Below are 25,865 nucleotides of genomic sequence, written 5' to 3'. Positions count from 1 at the left end.
TTCACACCCAAGGGACTGTCCTGTGAACCCAGTGAAAACTTTTCTTGTTTATTCTGTGTTTTCTGTCCTCACCTTTGGCTTTAGGGATGTTCTCCCTAACCCTACAACTCCAAGGCATTAAAAACACAGCAAAAATTGATCAAAAAGAAACTCAAGCAGACAAACATAATTCCTCTGCTTTGACTGCTTTGTGAGCTGAAGTTGCCTATCTGTAAGGCAAGCTCATCCCTAGGCTGTGAGGTTACTGAAAAGCTGAGCTATGGCCTAATTTACAGCAAACACAGATATTCTTTCCAGCCACACATTTCACACTTATGATGTGATGGTTTGAGTGTTATCCCCCCCCCCCCCCCTTATGAAATCATCCAGAGTAGACTCAGAGATGTTGAGGTGCTGGAACATGTCCAGAGAAGGGCAACAAAGCTGGTGAGGGGCCTGGAACACAAACCCTATGAGGAGAGGTTGAGGGAGCTGGGGGTGTGCAGCCTGGAGAAGAGGAGGCTCAGGGGTGACCTCATTGCTGTCAACAACTACCTGAAGGGGCATTGTAGCCAGGTGGGGGGTGGCCTCTTCTCCCAGGTAACCAGCAATAGAACAAGGGGACACAGTCTCAAGCTGTGCCAGGGTAGGTATAGGCTGGATGTTAGGAAGAAGTTCTTCACAGAGAGAGTGATTTCCCATTGGAATGGGCTGCCCAGGGAGGTGGTGGAGGCACCGTCCCTGGAGGTGTTCAAGAAAAGACTGGATGAGGCACTTAGCCCTATCCAATCAACCAGACCATGGCACTGGGTGCTAGGTTGGACTGGATGATCTTGGAGGTCTCTTCCAACCTGGTTGATTCTATGATTCTATGAGTGATACAAGGCACATGACAGGGTTTTTTCTTTCTTCTCACAGCTAAGGATTTAATTTCTTTTAGTAAAATATTTCAGATAGTCTCAAACCAGCACATATAGAATCACAGAATGGTTTAGGTTGGAGGCAACCTCAAAGCTCATCCAGTTCCAACCCCTCACTATAGGCAGGGACACCTCCCACTAGAGCAGATTGCTCAATGCCCCACCCAACCTGGCTTAGAACACCTCCAAGGAGGGAGCATCCACAACCTCCCAGCCCACCTGTTCCAGTGTCTCACCACCCTCACTGTAAAGAATGTCTTCCTAGTATCTAGTTTAAAGCTACCCTCTTCCAGTTTAAAGCCATTCCTCCTCGTCCTGTCATTACAAGACCTTGTAAATAGTCCCTCCTCAGCATTCCTGTAGGACCCCTTCAGGTAGGCCTTCTCCAGGCTGAAGAGTCCCAACTCTTGTAGCCTGTCCTCATAGCAGAGCTGCTGCAGCCTTCTGAGCATCTTTGTAGCCACCTCTAGACTTACTCCAACAGTTCCATGTACTGCACACAGTACTCCAGGTGGAGTCTGATGAGAGCAGAATAAAGGGACAGAATCCCTTCCCTTGCCCTGCTGGCCACACTTCTCTTGCTGCACCCCAGCACATTCTTGCTGTCTGAGCTGCATGTGCACACTGCCAGCTCATGTTGAATTCTTCATCAACCTGGACCCCCAGGTCCTTTTTCTTAGGGCTGCTCTCAGCCATTCACCACCCAGCCTGGTGCTTGGGGTTGCACCAATTTGCCATGCAGCCCTTTCATTTCCTATCTTGCTTGTGCAAGCTGACATCAATACCTTCTAGTCTTGCATCTGCATAAATGATGCACATAAGTTAGGTGCTGAAGAGATCAGTGAGAGAAAAGCCTGTTTGACCTCAGGTCCTCACCAGTGACCAGTTCAACACATCTGGTCATGGAGATGGAAAAAAAAATCCAAGACTTCTGTAATAATGTGTTGTAAAAACTTCTCTCTAGGCCTTGCTTGAAGGACCTTTCTCCTGAAAGCATCACACAACTATCTTCTAAGGTAGTTCTCATGGAAAAAGAATGTGCTCAGGTAAACATCCTAGCAACCTGGCCTTGACTCATATCAGTTCTGATACAATGAGTTTGATGCCTAAGAAGTGGGTTCTTGGAGGATAAACTATGGCTAGTGAAAAAATACCTTTGAATAGCTTCAGCCTTGTAAAAGATGCAAGAGGCTGGAGAAGTCAGAAGGAAAGAGTAGGCAGAGAAAAGAACCTGAGCCAGTTTTGGTAGTCACTGAAGTCAGAAGTCATAGGGAAACACAGAAGACGCAGGGAAGAAATCAGTTGGTGGGTTTCAGCACTGGGTCTAGGTAGAGCAGAAACGCTCAGGGAATCAAGACAAGGGTTTACTTGTAACCATGTGTCAGTTGGAAAAGACTAGAAGGGAAAAAGGACCGAGTGGTCTTACCACTCACCAGTTCTAGTGTCGCAGGTGACTACACTCCACTTTCAAGGGACCAGCAGGCATGAGATAATTCTGCAGCATCTTCTCCAATAACTTTGATAGGAGATGGCCTTCCCCTTTCCCCAAGTCTTTTTACCTGTCCTGCACACCACAGACCATAAACTGCAGGAAAGGACAGTGAAAAACAATGGGTGTTAATGGTGAAACATTGCTCCTTCTGGGCTCCCCCAGAGGAGGCTCATCCATGGCCAAGCAGAGCACCTTCCACTCCACAAGGAGCAAGTAGAGAACACCTGACAGCTGCTCAGGTGAAAAACTCCATGACAGAAAATCACGGAGGCACAAACTGAATTGCTGGGCTTCCTTGTGGCCTCTTTCCAACTGCTAAGTGGGGATCTTGGGAACGATCACAATCTCAAGGCACCAGAGACATCCACTGTAGTGTGGGCTCTGCATCCAGGCTTGCCACAAGTACAAAGGGAAGCTGCAGCTGCGCTGCCTCTCAAAGGTTTGGTCTTTACTGACATCTGCTGACCGCAGGATTGAAACTGCAAAGCTCTGCGCAGGAACTAGAAAATCGTTTTCACAGGGTGCTGCAGGGCTCAGCAGCAACAGATCCTGAAAGGAAGCAGACGCAGTTTTGACGGGAGCAGGACTGTCTCTGGGCACAAGGCACAGTCCTGACGCACAGCCTGCCTATGAAGTCCTTCATTTCTGACAGAGTCTGCAAGGATGTGAGTCTGCTTCTGGTGTCCCCAGTAGAAGAGGGACTTGGAACTGCTGGAGCCGGTCCAGAGGGCCACAAGGACGCGGAGAGCGCTGCAGCACCTCCCCTATGGGGACAGGCTGAGACAGTTGAGACTGTTCAGTCTGGAGAAGACAAGGATGCAGGCAGACCTTAGAGCAGCTTTCCAGTACTGAAAGGTACCAGAAGGCTGCAAAGGGATTGTTTGCAAAGGCCTGCAGGGACAGGACAAGGGGCAACGGTTTGAAATGACAGAAAAACAGATTTAAATTGGATGTTTAGGAACAAGTTCTGCTAGAGCACTGCAACAGGTTGCCCAGGGAGACGGCTGATGCCTCACCTCTGGAGCTATTCAAGGCCAGGCTGGACAAGGCTGTGAGCAAGCTGCTCTAGTGGAGGATGTCTCTGCTGACTGCAGGAAGGTTGGGCTAGATGACCTTTGGAGGTCCCTTCCAACCAAACCATTCTACAATCTCCACATTTAACTTTAACCTCAGGACCAGGGAAGTTGAGCTAACATCACTTTAGCCAAGGAACTTGTCTGCAAGTGTATGTGAACAACTGGGACAAGCCTGTGATATTTCCAGAATATTCTCCCAGCCTCCAATTATATGCCACCCAAGAACTTGCTGAGCAATTTCCCATTGCTATCTATGGCCAGTGGATGCTGATTCAGCTGATGTCATTGTACTCTCAAACAGTTCTATGTGCTCTTTTGCCCTATTTTCAATGAGTTTTAAGATTAGATGATTAATTCCTATCAGTAACAGTAATGCTGTGTCCTGCTTCTTACTGTCAGAGCTACCCAATGACATTTCAGAATGAATCACTGACACCTGCTGTGAAATAAGGATAAAACTGTGCTTGGCTGTTTCCTATATGAGAAATAAGATGATGAAAGCAAGGCTCAGCAACGGTGGAACACATGCACAAAGGCTCCTTTATGTGTGCTGAGGTTTAGTAAATGCCTGTAAGCAACGTCCAGCTTCAAAAACTCATGAGGCCACAGGAAGAGTGGGAAGCACTGCCAAACTCAACATGGCAAGTGCCTATCCTTCAGGCACCTGCTGTTGGCCATTGCTAGTGTCTTCAGTGGTCTTTCCCCCTAGCTCTGTGTTTTATAGCTAACACAACTGCCTTTCCTCACTCTTCTACCTATGTGAAGAATTCTTACTTGGCTATTGGTCACACTGAACCCAATTCACACAGAATCACAGAAAGTCAGGGGTTGGGGGGGACCTCCAAAGACCATTCAGTCCAACCTCCCTGCCAGTGCAGGATCAGCTGGGGCAGATCACACAGAAAGGCAAGCCAGGTTTGGAATGTCTCCAGGAAAGGAGACGCCACAACCTCTATGAGCAGCCTGCTCCATGGCTCTCACAGTGAATAAGTTTCTCCTTACGTTCACATGAAGCTTCCTCTGCTCCAGCACCCATTGCCTCTTGTCCTGTCATTGCACATCCCTGAGCAGAGCCTGGCTCTGTCATCCTGACGCTGCCCTGCACATCTTTATAAACACAAATGAGGTCACCCCTCTGCACCACGAGGGTGATGGAACATCGGAACAGGTTGATGAGGGAGGTAGTTGGGATTCCATCTGTGGAGATATTCAAGATCAGGCTCACCAAGGCTCTGAGCAAGAGGATCTAGTGAAGGATGTCCCTGCTGACTGCAGGGAGGTAGGACTAGACAACCTTTGGAGGTCCCTTGCAATCAAAACCATTTTATGAATCTATGAATAGAAGCTGTAATTCAAATGCAGCTTAATTATCTATAAGCTTAAACCTGAATCTATGCCTAAATGCTTTTCCTAACTAATACTAATATTAACTAGTTGTACATTAACTGACCTGTCTGAAAAATACAGGAAGGAGTTTTATACTTGACCTTCTCCAGCATATGCTAAAACTCTTCTGTACTAGGGATGAACCCTGTAAAAACCAAACACACAACTACAAGGTGATGCTGACATTTGATACAGGAAATATGAGCCCAATGAGCAAAACTGACAGTTTAATTTATTCTGTTTTCAGTCTGGATGACAAATCCCCAAGTCATGCAAAGTCACTGATCCCTGGAAATATTCAGATTATGGCATAAAGACAAATCATTGCTGTAGGACAGCTGTAATGCTTGAGAGTAGATTTACAGGACACTACCTTTTGTAGCATTCCTTTCACTGCACTTAATCGTTTTTTTAAAGAACCATGAGTATGATGATATTAAGAAGCATCATAAGATAATACCAGCATACAATCATGAGTATCAGCACTTACTCCAAGTGGGACCTTAGAGGGAAAGATCAAGGGAAACACCACTTTAACTCCACTGTTACGTAACACTTGGAAGAGAAACCATCCTTTGAGATGCAAACTTATTGAGAGAGGAGAAGAAAAGTAGGACTGAGCAACCGCATTACTCTTTTGTCATTAGTTCCTTAATTTTCCTCCTGCTGTTCTCATTTCCCTGTTTCCTTCCCTGCTGAACTAATTTCTTGCATTTGCTTCCTTGCAGAGTTCACTTTTTCTAGCAAGAGGAAAATGTGTTCTGCAAACTCCCGGACAGCTCCACAGCCACCATTGCTTTTACAGATATAACCAGCAGCTTTCTGAGCGACTGCACAGGCGTCAGCAGGCACACCACTCATGCCAGCTTTCTTCAGGCATTCCACATCAGACTCTTCATTTCCTATTGAGAAAGATGACAGACAAGGAAAAAATATCACAGTGGGTGGAAAACTGAACAAAATCTTTTTTTTTTCCCACTGTACATGTTAACCTTTCAAAAAATTTGTCATAGTTTTCATCTCAGCAGCTCAACAGCACTTTGCAGATGTCAGGCAAGTCTCAGAAGAGCTCAGTGACACATGCAATGCTGACCACACTTCACACAATCTTTAGGTGGGAGAATGGTACTTTGAAAAGCAGCAAAAATTATTTGAGCAACTGAATAAGCATTTGCAGGACTTAAGCTGATACTGAAATACAGTTTTGTGCAGAATCACACAGCTTGCAGTTTTAATTGTGTCCATTTCTTGTTTCCATTTTGGGGTATAATCTATACAATACCCATCTGAAGTGAAGCAGAAGGAGTTCAAAATCATAGAATGGTCTGGGTTGAGAGGGATCTCCAAAGGTCATCCAGTCCAACACCCTCTGCAGTAAGCAAGGGGATCCTCAACTAGATGAGGTTGCCCAGAGCTATTGAATATCAACAGGGATGGGGACCCAATCACCTCCTTGGGCAACCTGTTCCAGTGTTCGACTACCCTTATGGTAAAGAGCTGGAACTGTGTGATTGTGCAATATCAAAACCTTTCCTAAATCTGATTATAAAAATAGCCAAGACTTCCCTTACCAAATTAGACATTGATTCATCCATGCCTTTAATGATTAGTTTGTATCCTGTACAGCAATTTGCACATCAATCCCAATAAGTTTAGAGTATTAACAAAGAGTAAAGCTTCTTGAAGCTGAGCAGAGCAGTTTGCATTTGTGGAAAGTACAGCATGTAAATTTTACTGCCACAAAACCAGGAACTGACCTAAGTAAGCGACTTCTTTCCAGCTCAGTCTCATGTCTTTTTGCCAGTCCTCCAGGACCTGTAATTTATTTGTTGTGCTAACCTTTGCTATACATCCCAGATGCATGGCTGACAGTGTTTTTGAACAATCTCTTTCAGAGATGAGTCGAACCTATTAAAACAGAGTCAAGTTAGACAAATTCTACCTACAAAGAAATAAGACATGGAAGCTGTTTTACTAAGGAAACAAAACAGCAGTAGCTCTCACTGAAGCTCTCTCAGATATCATAAAAGCATTCAGTAACAAGTTTCTTCAATCAAAACTTGGAGCAGAAGTGATCAGCATCCCAAATCCCCATTCCAGATTTGTAGCTGCTTTGTAAAACCTCTCTGAGGTTCAAAAAAATTTCCTGTTTGTCTGTTCAAAAAAATTTCCCATTTGTCTTTTTAAATGCAACATGTATCAAATGAAATACTGGGTATCACAGCAGAGTGGCATGCTGACTACCCAGGGCAGTATCAACTAATTACACCACCAAAGGGAATAAGGAATTTCCCAAGAAAGGTTTCTGTAACATTTCTAGAAGCAGAATATTATGAAGTATTTTCTGTGATTCTTCTATCTAATAAACTTCATTTTATTTACAGCAGGACTCCAGGGCATTAACAGAGCACTGAATAGACTGAAGTAGCACAACACATTCATCTCTGCAAGTTCATTCCAAACTTGAAATTTCAGAAACCACACACAGCATTGCATCAGGAATGGTGTGGTCAGCAGGAGCAGGGAGGTCATTCTGCCCCTGTACTCTGCACTGGTTAGACCACACCTTGAGTACTGTGTTCAGTTCTGGGCCCCCCACTTTACAAGGGACATTGAGATGCTTGAGTGTATCCAGAGAAGGGCGACGAGGCTGGGGAGAGGCCTTGAGCACAGCCCTACGAGGAGAGGCTGAGGGAGCTGGGATTGGTTAGCCTGGAGAAGAGGAGGCTCAGGGGTGACCTTATTGCTGTCTACAACTACCTGAGGGGTGGTTGTAGCCAGGAGGAGGTTGCTCTCTTCTCTCAGGGAGCCAGCACCAGAACGAGAGGACACAGCCTCAGGCTGTGCCAGGGGAGATTTAGGCTGGAGGTGAGGAGAAAGTTCTTCACTGAGAGAGTCATTGGACACTGGAATGGGCTGCCCGGGGAGGTGGTGGAGTCGCCGTCCCTGGAGCTGTTCAAGGCAGGACTGGACGTGGCACTTGGTGCCATGGTCTGGCCTTGAGCTCTGTGGTAAAGGGTTGGACTTGATGATCTATGAGGTCTCTTCCAATCCTGATGATACTGTGATACAAGGCAAACTAAACCTAGGAGGTTATTGCAGCAGTTCTTAAATCTCAGACACAGCCTCTCCAAGTTTTCTTTCCAAGCTGTGAACAAACTTATCCTCCCTAGTTGTTTTTAAATATTAACTCAATTGATTTTAAGTCCAGAATGAAAAGGATTGGTGCTCAGAACAAGTGTGAGTCAGCTACATGTGCTAGAAATACATGAAGTGCAGCACAAAGATCAGGAGACTTTCAGTGGAAGATTCCAAGTCACGGGAAGTATGGAAATAGGCAACAAAACAACAATCACAGGCTTCTTCACTCTGTTGCCTCACAGAAAAAGCTAAGGGAGTCTTGAAAAGCCATCTACTGCATTTTACCGCCCCAAGGTAGCCAAAATGCATCAGAGGATGTTATGAATGCCTCATCTAACTTGCTGTACAAAAAAATCCCACAACAGACTCCAAAAATGTATCTGAAGAAGTCTACTTGGGGTACAGCTACTTATGTTGTATCTGTGCCTGTGCCAGAGCTAAGGCTCTCAAAGCCTAAATCTGTACTTAGTTTCTACCCTGAAAAATCTCTTCTAGCTCTGCCAAAGGTATGCACATGGAGAGAAAACAGTCATGAAGCTGATTTTACATAAACACAAGCAAAGATTCAGATCAGTAGAATTTAGTAGAGGTAATAATAATCAATAATAATGAAAGTAGCCACAATACAACCTGTGCTTTTTGCTTTTCATTTACGTTGAATCCTCACAACATTAAAGCATATTAAGTTACATTTAAATAACAATGCAGACAAAAGTGTCTGGGGTTTGATTTTCCCCTCTTTACAACAACTGTGGCTAATTTACCTGAGTATTTCTACCTCTTCTATAGCCAAAAGGAAACAACATATGCCTGCCTGCAAAGCTGCCTTATAATTAATAAGTGTCTAGACTACACAGAATCATAGAATCAACCAGATTGGAAGAGACCTCCAAGACATCCAGTCCAACCTATCACCCAGCCCTGTCCAATCAACCAGACCATGGCACCAAGTGCCTTATCCAATCTTTTTTTGAACACCTCCAGGGACAGCAACTCCACCACCTCTCTGGGCAGCCCATTCCAATGCCAATCACTCTCTCTGGCAAGAACTTCCTCCTAACATCCAGCCTATAGCTCCCCCTGCACAACTAGAGACTGTGTCCCCTTGTTCTGTTGCTGGTTGCCTGGCTACAGAACATGACTGGTGATGGCAAAACACTATAAAATTTTTTCCCCACGTTTTTCCAGGACAAAAGGAGAAAGATGCTATAGCTGCTGTGAGTGAGATGGAGAACTTTCTCAATTTTCTCCTAAGGGAGCTCAGAACATTTGTCCCAACCCTGAGGCACTGTATTATGCTGCTTGATCAGAAACACTATGTAGAAACTTCAACTTATATGTTGTAGTCTTCTAGAATCTTTTAACGTTCAAGGTCACAGCAGATAAAGCCTCACACTTCAGAACACTTACCTGAATTCCTCTCTTCTTTAATAGATCAACACCAACAATATCTCTGTAATCATAAGAGACCATTTCCTTCTGATCTTCTGTCACATAAATGCGACCATTTGTCAGGCACCCATCAATACTGCAAACCAACAGCTTCACTTCTTTCAATGGCTCTTTGCCAAAATATCCAAAGCTAGACAAAGAAGTTATCTTTTTAGGGTGGAACTCTTTGAACACTTCAAAGCCAAATCTTTCAAATACAGCTGTGACATTCAGACAAAAAAAAAATCAGCTCTGACATTCTTTTTTTTGTAATGTCTTTTCCCATCATTGCCATTCTCCAACTATCATCTCCCTCTTCAAAGAACAAAAAAAAACAAATGACAAAATGATCCAAGTCAGTTCAGTTATGTTGCCCATTTAGAATCATACAATCAAACAAGTTGGAAGAGACCTCCAAGCTCATCCAGTCCAACCTAGCCCTAGCCAGTCAACTAGACCATGGCACCAAGTGCCTCATCCAGGCTTTTCTTGAACACCCAATAAAATAGTAGGATGAGAGTTATTTCCTTAGTGTTAAGAGGTTATGTTCTCTAGCACTTATCTGGGGCAAAACCAAAATGGAGTAGAGGATGCAAAAGGCACAGAAGACCATTTTCATTCCCACCCATTACTTCCTTGGAGAGTTTCAGAATAGCTGTATAGAAAAGGCAGCTGGCAAGGTGTAACCAGCTCATGACTTCAACATGAGCACTCTCAGCCGTGCACATCAGTGCATGTGGTACAGACCATGCAAGCCTAGGAGAACTCAGATGGAAAAAACAGAGATGATGCCAACACACTGCTAGAGTATAGTGGGGCTTACAGTTTTCCCCAAGTTGCACTTTTCAAAAACCCCAATAAACACAAATATACAACAAAGGCAATTCAGATGATTTCAAGAGAGACAAGGAAAAATGATCAAAGTTTCTAATTATCTTTGATTCTGATTACTTACATCTCAGACATTATGAATACACATTACCATCATTTCAAACAATGAGAGATATCAAAGCTATAAAGCAATAAACAAGTGGGTTTACCTCAATACTCTCTGCTCTGCAATAGGCCAGTCAATGTCTATATCAATATCCACACTGTGCTCTGCACGCATTTCATAGTAGGCCATTTTACCACCCTAAATAAAATAGAGTCCATTAAAACTTCCTGCTTGGGTTAATACAAAGGTAACACTGCACCATATAGTACCATGTAATGAAAGCCAAGTACCTGGTAACACAGTGGTCACAATGGCTTATATATAAATGAACCATCAGTAAACAAGTTTTTACCACAATGAAGCATTTGAAACAACTTCCTACAGGCAACAGCCAACAATCATTTTCACTTTGCAACTAGAAAAAGCATGCAGGAAACATTATGAAATATAGTCCTTGTGTCACCCTTAGGTCTTTTAATACAGTAAAACAGTAATACCTGCAGCATTTACTCAGGGGAAAGGGACTTGGGGGTCCTGGTGGACAGGAGGATGCTCATGAACCACTAACATGCCCTTATGGTCAAGAAGGCCAAGGGCATCCTGGGCTGTATAAGAGGTGTGGTGAGTAGGTTGAGAGAAGTCCTCCTCCCCCTCTACTCTACCCTGGTAAGGCTGCATCTCAAATATTTGTGTTCAGTTCTGGGCCACTGAGCTCAAGAAGGATCTGAGGGAACAAAGATGCTGGAGGCAGTGGAACATCTCCCTGCTGAGGAACAGGCTGAGGGAGCTGGGGCTCTTTAGCTTGGAGCAGAACAGCCTGAGGGGTGACCTCAGTCACATTTATCAACATGTGCAGGGCAGTGTCAGAAGGACAGAGCCAGGCTCTGCTCAGGGATGTCCAATGACAGGACAAGGGGCAATGGGTGGAAGCTGGAGCAGCAGAGTTTCCATGTGAACAGAAGAAGAAACTTTTTCACTGTGAGGGTGGCAGAACCCTGGAGCAGGCTGCCCAGAGAGGTTGTGGAGTCTCTTTCTCTGGAGACATTCCAAACCCACTTGGTTCCTGTGTGATCTACTTTAGGTGACGCTGCTCTGTCAGAGGGTTGGACTGGATGATCTTTTGAGGTCCCTTTCAACACCTAACATTCTGTGATTAAGTGTAAGCTTATTTTTCGTTTGTTATCTAAGCAATGACATAATTTCCATTGAAAAAAATATCCACTACACCCAAATAGAATTTAAAAAAACTTCACAGAGTAGTGGTGCAATCCTCATAAAATGTAGAATTCAACAAAATTCTACTGTCCAGATCACTGTTTGCAAGTGCATACAGCACAAGCTGGCAGTGCATGGGTCTGTGGTAACCACAGAGAACTAAAGCCAGTATCTGTTAAGTTAAAAATAATAAGCAAGTGGACCAAGGTGCAGGTGTCATTGCAACATACTGACTGCACTCTTGAACTCAGAACCCTCTAGAACAAAGGATGTATTCTTCTAAAGAGGATGAAAACCAGAGGCACTAACCTGCAAGTAGCCTTTTTCAATCAAATGTCTCTTAGCAAAATAAAATGAACCATTTTCATACAGCTCCCCAGGCCAATCTTGCCTCCGGTACCGTTTGGCTGGATTCAGGTTTTGGGGTTCTGTCATTTTGTTTTCTGGTAACAGAGAAAAAAAATACAAAATAAGGATGCTATAATACTATGAAATAAGTTTTTCAGAATCCCTGCTCAGAGTCACTTAAGTTTCTTTAAAGAGTTTTTGTTGAAAAATCAGAGTCACAGTTCAGTCATCAACTTCTTTTGTTATTGCTTCTCATTGCTTAGCTACACCAAGAATCACTGAGGTGCTTCTCTTTCTGGGAACTGTGGCTAACAGAGTGCAGAATGGCCTTCAGCAAAGGCATTTTTTCATTCCAATTTAAAAAAAACCAACAAAATCCTGAGAGGTCATCAGCTCCAAAATTAGTTAACAGAAGGAGTAGAGAGGATGTTCTCTTGGACTATCCTTGCCAGTGTCAAAGAAAGTCTATAGCCTCTCTGCATTCTACTTCCTAGTATACAGTGAGGGTAAACACACAAAAACTCCATTCAGCTACCTGGGCCTAAAATCAGTAAAGCCCTGAATGACCTTTGAAAGCAGAGAGGTCCAACCTGAAATGTGGAAAGAGCATACAAGAAGAAATTCTGTCAGTGAAAACCTCTTGGCACTTACCCAAAACACATCCTTTGCAAGGACACCTCTTAACTTTTCATAAGTGGTTTAATTGATGTCCACAAATAAACAACTGTCTTTGAGAAACTCTGATACCATAAGAACCAGTCAATGCCAGCAGTGCATGCAGCAGAAATCAGGGAGAGACTTCGGTCCTTATGTCACCCAAATTCATACGGACAAAGCAGCTGAAATTCAGCAGGTCTCATGATCTAATAACCAGGGAAAAACTGGAAGGCATTCTCAAACACCCAAAACACCCATAGGCTTTAGGATACATACACACCCGGTGTTTCCTAAACACACTAGAGCTTTGTGTCTCAATGAAATAAACATTTCCAGAGAGACACCTTTTTCTTTCAGGCTGCATCAATACTGAACCGTAAAGCAGAAGGAACAACAGAAATAGACAAGAAGAGTGTACATCATCAGTACTTCAGAGCCATCTAGGGGGAATAAGAAAACAAAGGAAGGAAAAAGAACACAATGCTAAATTGTATAATGCTCTCATTAATCACTGCCACCCGAAACACCACAGTCCTGAAAGGCCATTTGCTTTTACCCTTAAGCTGACCACATTTGTACAACATATTCCTTGTTCTGCTCACATACACTTCTTGCAAGTGACTGGTATTTTACCCCTTGCCACACAGAAAGACTTTGGTTGTTGCATTGTACTGATTTGCTCTTACATGTAGGCCTTGAAGCTTTTTAATTTTAGTAATCTACCTATCAAGATAAGGAGGCACAGTCACTTCAAAAAGCCACATGACAAATCCAAAAGAGATTTAGTCTTTCATAGGTATCCATTCTAGCCACAAGATGTGAAGTGGGCTTCTACTTGGCTGCCTAAAGTGCAATTCACAGAATCCTAAACTGCCACTCACAATTTTGATACTCCTCTTCTACTTTATGAACAAACTCTGCCACATTATTTCTTCTCTTGTGAGGAGCAAGGAGAATGTTCAAGTCAGTTGTTTATTCTAAACAGAGGCCTAACTCCTATTCCAACTCTAATACCAAGCATTTATTTTGCATGCTTTTTTACAGCATGCTTTGTAAACCCACCAACAGAATTTTCATCAGAAGCAAGTCAATCTCCACAGAATAACTGTAATGTCTGAGGAACACACTGATTTTACACAAATAGGAATGATGTGACAGCATCTGCATTAACTGGGTTTAGAAAAAAAAGAAGCAAACTTTTCTGCTTTAATCATAAAAAACCTCACAACACCCAAACCAACCAACCAAAAACCAACTACAACAAACAAACAAAAAAAACAAACACACAAAAAACCCTACATTAGGTAATGTGTGGAATAATTCCTTGTACAAGGACAAAGGTACTTCTACAGCTACATGAAGTTAAGTAGAGAGTTCAGCCTTTAGTCATCTTGGCAACTGTACCTAGGAGGCATATTTTTGCTGGGAAAACCAGTCATATTCTTTTGTATGAGCTAATCAACATGAGTTCAGTCCTCATGACTCAAAGGTAGTCTGCAATTTGTCAAGTCATCAGCCAAATTAGAAGGCTGAAATAAACCCTAAATCTCCAGGTTAAGAGGTTGTCATCCCATATTCACTAAGGCTTTACCTGACATTAGATGTCTTTTGTTAGCTACTGCACAGTAAGAACAAGCAACTTCTAGGGTCATGTCTACAACCACATGAACACCTGCCAGGTAGAAGTTAACATGGTGAGGGGCCTGGAGCACAAATCCTATGAGGAGAGGTTGAGAGAGCTGGGCCTGTTTAGCCTGGAGAAGAGGAGGCTCAGAGGTGATCTTATTACTGTCTACAACTACCTGAAGGGGCATTGTAGCCAGGTGGGGGTTGGCCTCTTCTCCCAGGTAACCAGCAATAGAACAAGGGGACACAGTCTCAAGTAGTGCCAGGGTAGGTATAGGCTGGATATTAGGAAGAAGTTCTTCACAGAGAGAGTGATTTCCCATTGGAATGGGCTGCCCAGGGAGCTGGTGGAGGCACCGTCCCTGGGGGTGTTCAAGAAAAGCCTGGATGAGGCACTTAGTGCCATGGTCTGGTTGATTGGTTAGGGCTGGGTGCTAGGTTGGACTGGATGATCTTGGAGGTCTCTTCCAACCTGTTTGATTCTATGATTTTTGAGGAGCTATATTTTGTGCTTAAGTTACAATACTAAGTTGTATTAAGTACAATTAAGTGACAATACACAAGTTAAGAATATTTTAATTTTCAATATCTTATCACTTCTACAACACAACTACAGGGAGGTAGAACAATGCTTAGTAATATCAAACCAGCACTACTTAAAAGGAATTTCTAAGCCATCTCACATCTCTTCAAGAATTCAACCTCCACCTCTGCTATCACTTGCTAATGAAAGTACTACAGGTATGGAACTACATCAGTTGAAACACATAAATAAATTATGAAGTATAACTGTAACCAGAAACAGCTAAACATTACCTCCTTTTTTCACCTCGCTCCATCTGAATTGATGCCGTCTCACAACTGAGAAGACAGAATCAAATCCCTCCTTCTGGATCATATCTGCTACTTTTATAAGATCACTGGGATGTAAACAAGGAGATGTTGCTTGAATATTTCCTACAATATCAACTTCTAAAGCAAAACAAAGAAACATTTATGAAACAATGAATACCTTTAAAACACACAACTGCAAAGTGTGGTAGGGTGAATGTTACACGCACAAAAGAAGAAACTTTCTGGGTTTTGTTTACTAAAGGGCTTTACCTATTTTTCTAAAGAATAAGTGCATGATCACTTTGGGGCTAGAAAATGAAAGCTCAGCATATTTCATTCCTGATTTACCATGATGATGATTAAGAAATTCTCTAATAGCTTCTAGAGAAGTTGAAGAGTCTTGAGAAACTTCAGGGCTTCTGCGATGGACTTGAGCACCAAACTGCTTTGCCACCTTCTCAATTTCATCATGGTCTGTAGAAACCCAGATACTGTTGGCAGATCAGTGACAGAAATTAATAAAGATAATAAATCCCAGCATTGTTGATTTACCTCCCAGAATCTATTAAGAACAACATCCTGACTTTTAAGTATGTCCTACACTTTGCATTGAAAGGAACTAGCTCTTTTATTCACGCTAGGTAAACTATCGCAGTCAGTTCAATAAACAGCTTTTAACAGGAACACAGCAAAAACCATAGAATCACTATGGCTGGAAAAGACTTTTAACATCATTGAGTCCAACTGTAACCAAACTACCATGACCACTAAACCATATCCTGAAGCACCACATCTACAGCTTCTTGAACACCTCCAAGGATGGTGACTCCACCACCTCCCTGGGCAGCCTGTTCCAACCCCTCACCACTCTCTCAGTAAAATAGTTTCTCCTAATGTCCAATCTAAACCTCCCCTGGCACAACTCACACCCATTTCCTCTCATCCTATCTCTAGTTACTTAGGAGAAGAGATCAACACCAGTCTCACTTCAACCCCCTTTCAGGTAGCTGTAGAAAGCAGTAAGATCTCCCCTCTGCCTTCTGTTCTCCAGACTGAACAATCCCAGCTCCCTCAGCTGCTCCTTGTATGACACCTTCCAAACCCCTCATCAGCTCCTTTGCTCTCCTCTGGACACTCTCCAGCTGCTCAATGTCTTTCCTATCCTGTAACACCCAGAACTGAACCCAGCACTCAAGCTGTGGCCTCACTAAGGCCAAGTACAGGGGCACCATCACTGCCCTACTCCTGCTGGACACACTGGTTCTGATCCAGGCTAGGATGCTGTTGGCCTTCTTGGCTACCCGGGCACACTGCTGGCTCATGTTCATCTGTTCACCAGCATCCCCAGATCCTTTTCCACTGGCCTGCTTTCCAGCCATTCTGTCCCAAGCCTGTAGCATTATAGCTGTACATGCAAGAGCAGCTGAAGCTTGACCTGGAAATGTAAGTACTTATCCTGTATCTGGCAGAGTTCTTACTGTATAGTGTACAAAGATCTACCAGTGCAGTAACTCCTGATGAAAGGATGGGGGCAAATGAAGTATTATCATCTCTTATGAAGTCTAGATAAATATTACAGAAGGTTGATGGAAAGCAGTGACATCAATACAGCTTCACAACTCAGATGTAGCTTTTCCTTTCATAGTATCTGATGCATTGGCTTTGTCAGTCACTCTGCCCCAAGCCTGTACTGCTGCTTGGAGCTCTTGAGTAGACAGCAAAATCTCAAGCTTGGGTTGCATTTAAATTTAATGCTGTTGGGGTGCTCTTGCTCCCATAAAGAAAGCTTAAGCAATATAAATCTCAGAAGCAACACCAGAAAACTCAAGTGTCAGCACAACACAACACGTTAGGCATGTTAACAGATCCATGAATGGTTTGGATGAAGCATTTAAAGTAATTTAAGTGTTCAGAAAGAAGGCTGACAAGTAAAACTGCCAAATAGTTAGAAGATTAGCTTATTCTGCAAGTGTTTTAAATTGTGTTAATTAGGCTCCACATTGATGCAGAGAAAAGTGCTGTTCAAATTACCATCACATATGTTTTTTGGCACAGAAAACCTGGTAAAGCAAGATTGTCATTGTTCAGGGTTAATAAACATTGACAAAAGGAAGGGCTGAGTTTGAATATTATGTGATGATAAACACTGGCTGAACAATGAGAGGCTATTGTTGCCATCACTGTGGAAAAAAAAGCATGTGAGACACAACTCCAAACCCTATGAAAAATAACCCTTCACTCAGCCACACAGCCATTCTCAAAGCACAGAACATAGCAAGTGCCAATTCAGGTTTTTCTTCCAAAGACATCATAGGATCATCAGAATAAAACTATGTGTGACAGTGACAGCAATGTCAGGTCACACCCATATGAATAAATGCAGAAGAGGTATTTTCCATAAACTGCTCCAGGCCAGTTAGATTAAATATACACTCCCCATTCATAGATGCATAGAATGGGTTGGTTGGAAAGCATCTTAAGGAACATATAGTTCCAACCCCGGTGCCATGGGCAAGGACTTCTTCCACTAGATCTGTTGCTCAAAACCTCATCCAGCCTGGCCTTGAACACCTCCAGGAGGGGGTATCCACAACCCCCCAGGCAACCTGTTCCAGCGTCTCATCACCCTCCCTGGAAAGAATTTCTTTCTGATTCCAGTCTCAATCTGCCCTTCTCCAAACTTCAATCCACTCCCTCTCATTCAATCACTATAAGCTCTTGTAAAAAGTCCCTTCCTGGGATATTGAGAGGCTGCTCTAAGGTCTACCCAGAGCCTTCTCTTCTCTGCTAAACAGCCCCAACTCTCTCAGCCTGTCCCCACAGGGGAGGTTCTCCAGCCCTTTGCTTCAGCAGTTTGATGTCCCTGTTATGCTGTGGGCACTAGAACTGGTTGCAGTCTATGGGTAGGGTCTCACAAGAGCAGGGGGAGAGATTTGCCTCCCTCATCCTCCTGGTCACACTTGGTGCAGCCCAGCATGCAGCTGGCTTCCAGGCTGCCAGCAACCATTGCCAGCTCACATTCAGCTTTTCATCAATTAACACCCTCAAGTCAGCTAACAGTTTTGCCTGTAACATCTTACCCTGTCAGCAGAGCTGTTTCAGAAGTGGCTAAAAGATCGAATACACTTCATCTAATGCACCTGATATGCCTTAAAGTTAGGCTACATAACCCTACCTGGCTTCCTGTTGGGCAAATTCAAATGGTAGGTAGGTTGCTTAAGCCACCACATCCACCACAGGTCATTAAGCAATATGGGGGTCACATACATTAAGTAACAGTTTTGATTGTTTCTGTATTAAAAATCAAACCAAGCCAGTGGTGCTTTCTCTACTTTCCAGACAGAGTGAAAACACTGCTTGAGAGTAGATGCTGAGTACAGCAGCTTACCTCCAGCTCTGAATCTAGCTGAGCTACATTTCACTTGACTGTCTCAAGTTCCTGTTCTGAGGGTAAAGCAGGAGGTTTGCATTTAGAATTTGCATCTATGTATGCTACATACCAAGTGCTTCTAACGAATTTCATCAGTATGTGTGGAGAAAATTGTTTTAGCTTCACAAGCAGAAATCTGTAAAGCCTATTTTCCTAAAATGAACAACACACTTGTTTCAGTCCAGCTCTAATTATTGCTACCAACGTTTTGTGCACTGTGCCATAAATCATAGAATGGTTTAGAATCAGAATCAACTAGGTTGGAAGAGACCTCTAAGATCATCCAATTCCAACCCTTCACCATAGACAGAGACATGTCCCACCAGAACAGGTTGCTCAAAGCCCCATCCAACCTGGCCTTGAACACCTCCAGGGATGAAGCATCCACAACCTTCCTGGACAACCAGTGCCAGCATCTCACCACCCTCACTGTGCTGAACCCTTTCACAACATCTACTTTAAATCCCACCCTCTTCCAGTTTAAACCCATTACCCTTCATCCTGTCATTACAAGACCTTGTAAATAGTCCCTCCTCAGCCTTCCTGTAGGCCCCCTTCAGATGCTGGATGGCCACTATAAGGTCTCCTCAAAGCCTTCTCTTCTCCAGGGTAAAGAGCCCCAACATCTCTGTAGCCTGTCCTCATAGCACAGCTGCTGCAGCCCTCTGAGCATCTTTGTGGCCCTCCTCTGGACTCACTCCAACAGTTCCATGTCCTCTTTGTGTTGGGAGCTCCAGAGCTGCACACAGTACTCCAGATGGGGTCTGATGAGAGCAGAGCAAAGGGACAGAATCCCCTCCCTTGCCCTGCTGGCCACACTGCTCTTGCTGCAGCCCAGCACACAGTTGCTGTCTGGGCTGCATGTGCACACTGCCAGCTCATGTTAAGCTTTTCATCAACCCAGACCCCCAGGTCCTTTTCCTCAGGGCTGCTCTCAGCCATTCACCACACAGACTGGATTTGTGCTTGGGATTGCACTGACCCAGGTGCAACACTTGGCCTTGTTGAATTTCATGAGGTTGGCCTGGGCCCACCTCTCCAGCCTATCCAGGTCCCCCTGGATGGCATCCCTGCCCTCTAGCAAGTTGACTGCGCCACACAGCTTGGTGTCATCTGCATACTTGCTGAGGGTGCATTCGATTCCTCTGTCCCTATCACTGACAAAGATGTTAAACAGCACTGGTCCCAGCACTGACCCCTAAGGGATGCCACTCTGCACTGGTCTCCAGTTGGACATTGTGCCACTGATCACCTCTCTGCCTGTGATCATTCGGACAATTCCTTATCCAGCAGTGCTCCACCCATCAAGTTCATGTTTTTCCAGCTTGGTGACCAGGACGTCACGTGGAAGAGTCAAATGCCTTACTGAGGTCCAGCTAAGCTTCTATTCTGTGTCACATGGGCACACATGATCATTTCCCTCCACTCAACATTTATAATACTGCCTCTGAATGCTGTGTCCAGTTGTGAGCTCCCATATACAAGAAAGAAAAACTGAAGCAAGCTCCACAAAGAGCTAGCAGGACAACCTGGGGCTGGGAGCACTTGTATGCCAGGGGATGCAGAGAGAGCTACCTTGATTTATCTTATAAAGAGAAGGCAAGGTATCGACTTTATTGCTGTCTTCAAGTACCTGGTTGAGGTAGGTTGTAGGAAAACAGAGCAGCTTTTTCCTGGAAGAGCACTGTAAGAGGACAGAAGCATGTACTGCAAGAATGGAAGCACCAGTTATGTAAATGCAAGACAATTCTCAACCATGAGAGCTATCGATTACTGGAATCAGTGCCCAGAAAGCCTGTGGAGTCACCACCTGCGGAGATACCCAGCTCATGATCCCAACTAACCCTAACCAGGCCAGCTTTGCACTGTGGGTGTGACCAGCTGATCACCAACCAGAGTCACCCTGTGATTCATAGGAGATTAGCCATCACTTGGCTAATCTATCTTAGTAAAGTTAAATGTCAACACTTACTGGCAAACATCATCAGCTAGTGGCTCCCAACCACAAACTGGAGCAACTGTTGCAAGACACTGATTCCTTCATTCCCTCACAGCTCACCAAAAAGGGCCAGTACAATTCATGGCAGGGTGCAGCCTGTTTGCCCTGTGCCATGCTCTGCCTGATCCACAGAGCAACCCATTGCCACATTAACTTGCCTTCAGTGAGGATCCCTTACTAGACAACTGCTTCAATCACAAATCTGAAGGGACAGTTTCAGCCAGGCTAAAGACCCCACAGGGGAAACCAGATGTTCCACTGCTGGCCCACCTGTCATCTGGGCATCTCACCTGTCAGCTGGGCATCTGGCACCACGCCTCAAAACCTGGCAGAGTGAAGCCAGTTAGGAATCACAGAAGTGTTTAGGTTGGAAGAGGCCCTTGTGACCATCGAGTCCAATCATCATCCTAGCACAGCCATGACAACCACTGAACCACACCCTCTAGTGCCACATCGACACATCTTTTAAATACCTCCACGGATGGCGATTCAACCACTTCCTGGCAGCCTGTCCCAATGGTTGGCAACCCCTTCAGTGAAGAAATTCTTCCCAATAGCCAATCTAAACCCGCCCTGACTCAACTTCAGGTAGTTCTCTCCTGTGCCACCGCTTGTTCCTGGGGAGACTGACACCCACTGCACTGCAATGTCCTCTACAGTCAGTTGCAGAGAGCGAGGTGTCCCCTCTGCCTCCTCCAGTTCCCTCAGCCGCTCCTCATAAGACCTGTGCTCTAGACCCCCTCACCAGCTTCGCCGGAAAGGGAGGGCTACCACAGGCGCTAGGCCCCCTCGCCCTTCTCCCGCTGGCCCCGTCCCGAGCTGCGCCTCCTCCGCCCCCGCAAGCGGCGGGAAGGCAGACGGGTCTGGGGGAGCCGACGCTGGGGGACGGCGCATGCGCACCTGTGGAAGACGCCGGCGTCGGTGGCGGCGCGCAGCACCCAGCCGATGAGCGGCACTCCCGCCAGCAGCTTGATGTTCTTCAGCGGGATGCCCTTGCTGCCGCCCCTCGCCAGCACCAGCGCGGCCAGGTGGCCGCAGGAGCCCCCCGCGCCCGCTTCCATGGCGAGTTCCTCCCCCGCCGCTGCCGCTACTCGCTACCGGCGCCAGCTCTGCGCCTGACGGGCATGCCGGGAAATGTAGTCCCGGCCGCGCCTGCGTGCTGCGGAGGGGAGGCGCTGCGGAGGGGAGGTGCCGCGGAGGGGAGGTGCCGCGGAGGAGAGGCGCTGCGGGCAGGCGCGGCGGGAGGCCGCGGGGGGGGTGTGGCGCGACGGGGGAGGGGGCGTGGAGCAAGGCGAGGGCTGGGGCCAGCGGAGGCTGGTGGGGGTAGGGGTCTCGCAGCCAGCGCTTCTCAGTTTGGAGAACTGTGTAATCCTAGAACCATTCAGGCTGGAAAAGGCTCCTAGGGTCATCAAGTCCACCTGCCAACCATGGCCATAAAACCTCTGCCTGAAGTGACGTTTCTACGCGTGTTTTAATAGCTTTCAGGGACAGTGCTACTTCCCTGGGCAGTCTGGTCCAATGCCTGACCGCTATTTCGGTAAATAAATGTCTGATATGTCATTGAAAACTATCCTAGCCCAACTTGCAGTCATTTTCTCTCATTGTATCCCTTGCTAATTGGGAGAAGAGACTAACGTCCCCACCTCTGTGACCTCCTTTCAGATAGCTATAGGGAGCGATGAGATCTCCCCCCAGCCTCTTGCAGACTGAATAACCCCTGTTCCGTCAGCTGCTTCTCACAAGACTTCTTCTCCAGACCTTTCACCAGGTTTATTGGCATTTTCTGGACATGCTTTACGGTGTAGTGAGAGGCTCAAGGAAGCTGAGGGTGAGGGCCATCCTCTTGCCTTCTCAGGACTGTGTTACCCTGTTTTGCAAGCCCTGCCCTGGCGAGGGGTGTCCAGCATCCTCAGATAACAGTTTCGAGCTGGGGTGGAGGTTTGCTAGCTTTCTGTAGCACACATGTAGCCTGGTATCTCTGCATGTGAAAAAGAAATGCTGGTCAAAGGTGCGGCTCTGTTTCCTGTCAGCACATAGAAGGTTGCTCTAAGGTGTTTATCAGTTCTGCTGATGGCAAGCCCTCAGAGCTGGCAGGAGCAAGCACAGCAGCTTTTGTCTGGAAAGCTGCATAAGCATCAGGCAACCTGATTCAGGACATTTTTCATCAGCCACTGTTGTCTGAAAAACAGATTCTTCCCCCCTGTGTGCAGTAATCCAATCTCACACACTGAGACCAGACGCTGATTTATTACAGTGCTGTGCAGGTTTGGGCGCTGGGCTGTATCCCCACAGATCTAGCATACCAGGTGGAATTTGTGGGTATATTTGCACAGTGAAATATGCATTAGTTACACCTGATGTTAGCACCTACTAATTAGCCATCAGTTAGTCTCGTTCTTGCTTACTCTTAAAGACACAGCGTCTTTTAAATTCACTATGCATGCTCAGAGGGTGATGGGTTTATTTGGGTAGGGGTGTGTCCAGCTAAGAGATGTGAGCTCTTTATGAGAGTTGTTCAAAGAAAGGATAACTTTCATCTTTTTCTTGCCTGAGCCCTGCTTCCTGACACATTGCAAAACATCTCCGGATGTTCCCCATAATGTACAAACTATCCTCCAATTGAGAGCTCTTCTTGATGTCCTTGATGTGTTTTATTTTGCTGGGAGCTTCCAGCAGAGGCTATCAATCTTTTGGCTACTTTTCAAGGATTTAGTTGCTAGCAAGGCACACTTTGTTTATTCCAACTGACCAGCTTTATATCTTGAAGCTCCTGACCAATCGTCCTCCTTAGAAGATCAATGCAGTACATTTAACCCTAACTTCAGTTCTGGGCCCCCCAATTCAAGAAGGACATAGAACTGCTTGAGACAGTCCAGCGCAGAGCCACAAAGATAATTAAGGGAACATCTCTCTTATGATGGGAGAAAGAGGGAGCTGGATCTAATCTTTAGCTTGAAGGAGACTGAGGAGTGATAAATATGTAAAGGATGAGAGCTGAGAGCATGGTACCAGGCTCTGCTTGGTGATCACAGTATCACAGTATCACAGCATCATCAGGGTTGGAAGAGACCTCACAGATCATCAAGTCCAACCCTTTACCACAGAGCTCAAGGCCAGACCATGGCACCAAGTGCCACGTCCAGTCCTGCCTTGAACAGCTCCAGGGATGGCGACTCCACCACCTCCCCGGGCAGCCCATTCCAGTGTCCAATGACTCTCTCAGGGAAGAACTTTCTCCTCACCTCCAGCCTAAATCTCCCCTGGCACAGCCTGAGGCTGTGTCCTCTTGTTCTGGTGCTGGCCACCTGAGAGAAGAGAGCAACCTCCTCCTGGCCACAACCTCCCCTCAGGTAGTTGTAGACAGCAATAAGGTCTGCCCTGAGCCTCCTCTTCTCCAGGCTAACCAATCCCAGCTCCCTCAGCTGACTCAGTGATGCCCAACAACAGGACAAGAGACAATGGGTGGAAGATCATAGAATGATAGAATCAGTCAGGGTTGGAAGGGACCAAAAGGATCATCCAGTTCCAACCCCCTTGCCATAGGCAGGGCCATCCTACCCTAGATCAGGCTGCCCACAGCCTCATCCAGCCTGGCCTTAAACACCTGGGGTCAGAGTGGCTGGAGAGCAGCCAGACAGAAAGGGATCTGGGGGTGCTGATTGATACCCGCCTGAACATGAGCCAGCAGTGTGCCCAGGTGGCCAAGAGAGCCAGTGGCATCCTGGCCTGCATCAGGAATGGTGTGGTCAGCAGGAGCAGGGAGGCCATTCTGCCCCTGTACTCTGCACTGGTTGGACCACACCTTGAGTACTGTGTTCAGTTCTGGGCCCCCCAGTTTAGGAGGGACATTGAGATGCTTGAGCGTGTCCAGAGAAGGGCGACGAGGCTGGGGAGAGGCCTTGAGCACAGCCCTACGAGGAGAGGCTGAGGGAGCTGGGATTGGTTAGCCTGGAGAAGAGGAGGCTCAGGGGAGACCTTATTGCTGTCTGCAACTACCTGAGGGGTGGTTGTGGCCAGGAGGAGGTTGCTCTCTTCTCTCAGGTGGCCAGCACCAGAACGAGAGGACACAGCCTCAGGCTGTGCCAGGGGAGATTTAGGCTGGAGGTGAGGAGAAAGTTCTTCCCTGAGAGAGTCATTGGACACTGGAATGGGCTGCCTGGGGAGGTGGTGGAGTCGCCGTCCCTGGAGCTGTTCAAGGCAGGATTGGACGTGGCACTTGGTGCCATGGTCTGGCCTTGAGCTCTGTGGTAAAGGGTTGGGCTTGATGATCTGTGAGGTCTCTTCCAACCCTGATAATACTGTGTGAGACTGTGATACCTCCAGGGATGTGGCCTCTACCACCTCCCTGGGCAACCCATTCCAGGCTCTCACCACTCTCATGGTGAAGAACTTCCTCCTCAGTTCAGGTATAGGAAGTCCCATGTAAACCTGAAGAGGAATTTCTTCACTGTGAGGGTGGCAGAGCACTGGAACAGGCTGCCCAGGGGGGTGTGGAAGTCTCCCTCTCTGGAGATATTCAAACCCCACCTGAACACATTCCAGTGTGATCTGATATAGGTGATCCTGCTCTGAAGGAGGGTTGGACTGGATGATTCTTCGAGGTCCCTTCCAGCCCCTGGCATTGATTCTGTGCTTCAACAGTGTCACTATACCCTCGGCTCTCACTCAAACAGCTGCACCTGGCAGCCGCCACCCTTGCAGGCTTCAGAGGTTTCTCCTGTGTCGGGGATGCCGGCAGAGGGCAGCAGAGTCACAGCGGAGCCCTCGTACCTGTAAGGGAAACATTCCCGCAGCCTCCGAACCGGTGTGTTGAACCGTGAAAGCACCCGATGTAACGTTATACGAGCTTACCTGTGCTGTCTGGGTGGATAAAATAAAGGAGCATGCCACCCATATAACGCTGCACAGGAGTCTGGGGTTTCGTGTAATTCAGAGTGGAAAGCAGCAGCCGTTGAGCAGCATCATCCAGCACCTCCTGGAGACTCAGGGTCTCCGTTTCTAACGGAAATGTGCCACATACAGTCCATGGAAGTCATCCGCAGGTTCTTTAGTGCGTTGTGAAGCAGCAGTGCCTCATCTACTGCTGCTGAAGGAAACACTACCTCCTTTGTACCCCCTTCCCCTCCCTTCCATCTTGGACCCAGAGGAAGGTATACAAGAAAAGGTTTGAGAAGAAAGTATTTTGATGAACAAAGGGCTGCAGCAGCTCTGCTATGAGTTCAGGTTATAAGAGTTGGGGCTCTGCAGCCTGGATAAGAGAAAGCTTCAAGGAGTCCTTGGAGTGGCCTTCCCCCTACCTACAGGAGGGCTAGGGAGGGACTATTGACAAGGTCTTGTAATGACAGGAGGAGGAGGAATGGGTTTGAAGTTGCAGAGAGGAGATTGAAACTAGAT

General features: G+C 46.1%; 1 protein-coding gene across 2 annotated transcripts; it reads right to left on the bottom strand.

Annotated features, from left to right (window-relative positions):
* Positions 1-5,063: 5,063 nt before the first annotated feature.
* Positions 5,064-21,594, bottom strand: CMAS (cytidine monophosphate N-acetylneuraminic acid synthetase). 2 transcript variants are annotated; one of them, XM_064155937.1, is made up of 8 exons: positions 21,372-21,594; positions 15,391-15,533; positions 15,025-15,180; positions 11,887-12,020; positions 10,466-10,560; positions 9,405-9,576; positions 6,611-6,761; positions 5,064-5,755 (listed from the first exon to the last, which is right to left on the bottom strand). In XM_064155937.1, exons 1-8 carry the CDS (start codon positions 21,530-21,532, stop codon positions 5,526-5,528), a joined length of 1,242 nt encoding a protein of 413 aa, XP_064012007.1. In that variant the 5' UTR covers positions 21,533-21,594; the 3' UTR covers positions 5,064-5,525. The 2 variants fall into 2 exon arrangements, with proteins under 2 accessions (XP_064012007.1, XP_064012008.1); XM_064155938.1 differs by lacking the exon at positions 15,025-15,180.
* Positions 21,595-25,865: the final 4,271 nt, after the last annotated feature.

Source organism: Pogoniulus pusillus, chromosome 15 (assembly GCF_015220805.1).
Source record: "Pogoniulus pusillus isolate bPogPus1 chromosome 15, bPogPus1.pri, whole genome shotgun sequence".
Classification (NCBI taxonomy): Eukaryota; Metazoa; Chordata; class Aves; order Piciformes; family Lybiidae; genus Pogoniulus; species Pogoniulus pusillus.
This window is presented reverse-complemented; position numbering and strand designations above follow the sequence as displayed.

Bases quoted from the DNA above. Each gene is read 5' to 3' on its own strand.
- CMAS (XM_064155937.1), bottom strand. From the start codon at position 21,532: ATGGAAGCGGGCGCGGGGGGCTCCTGCGGCCACCTGGCCGCGCTGGTG. The intron at 12,021-15,024 runs GTAATGTTTAGC...CTCTGTTACCAG, and splicing joins GAGCGAGGTGAAAAAAGGAG to AAAACAAAATGACAGAACCC. The intron at 9,577-10,465 runs GTAAACCCACTT...TTCTTTGTCTAG, and splicing joins GCAGAGCAGAGAGTATTGAG to CTTTGGATATTTTGGCAAAG.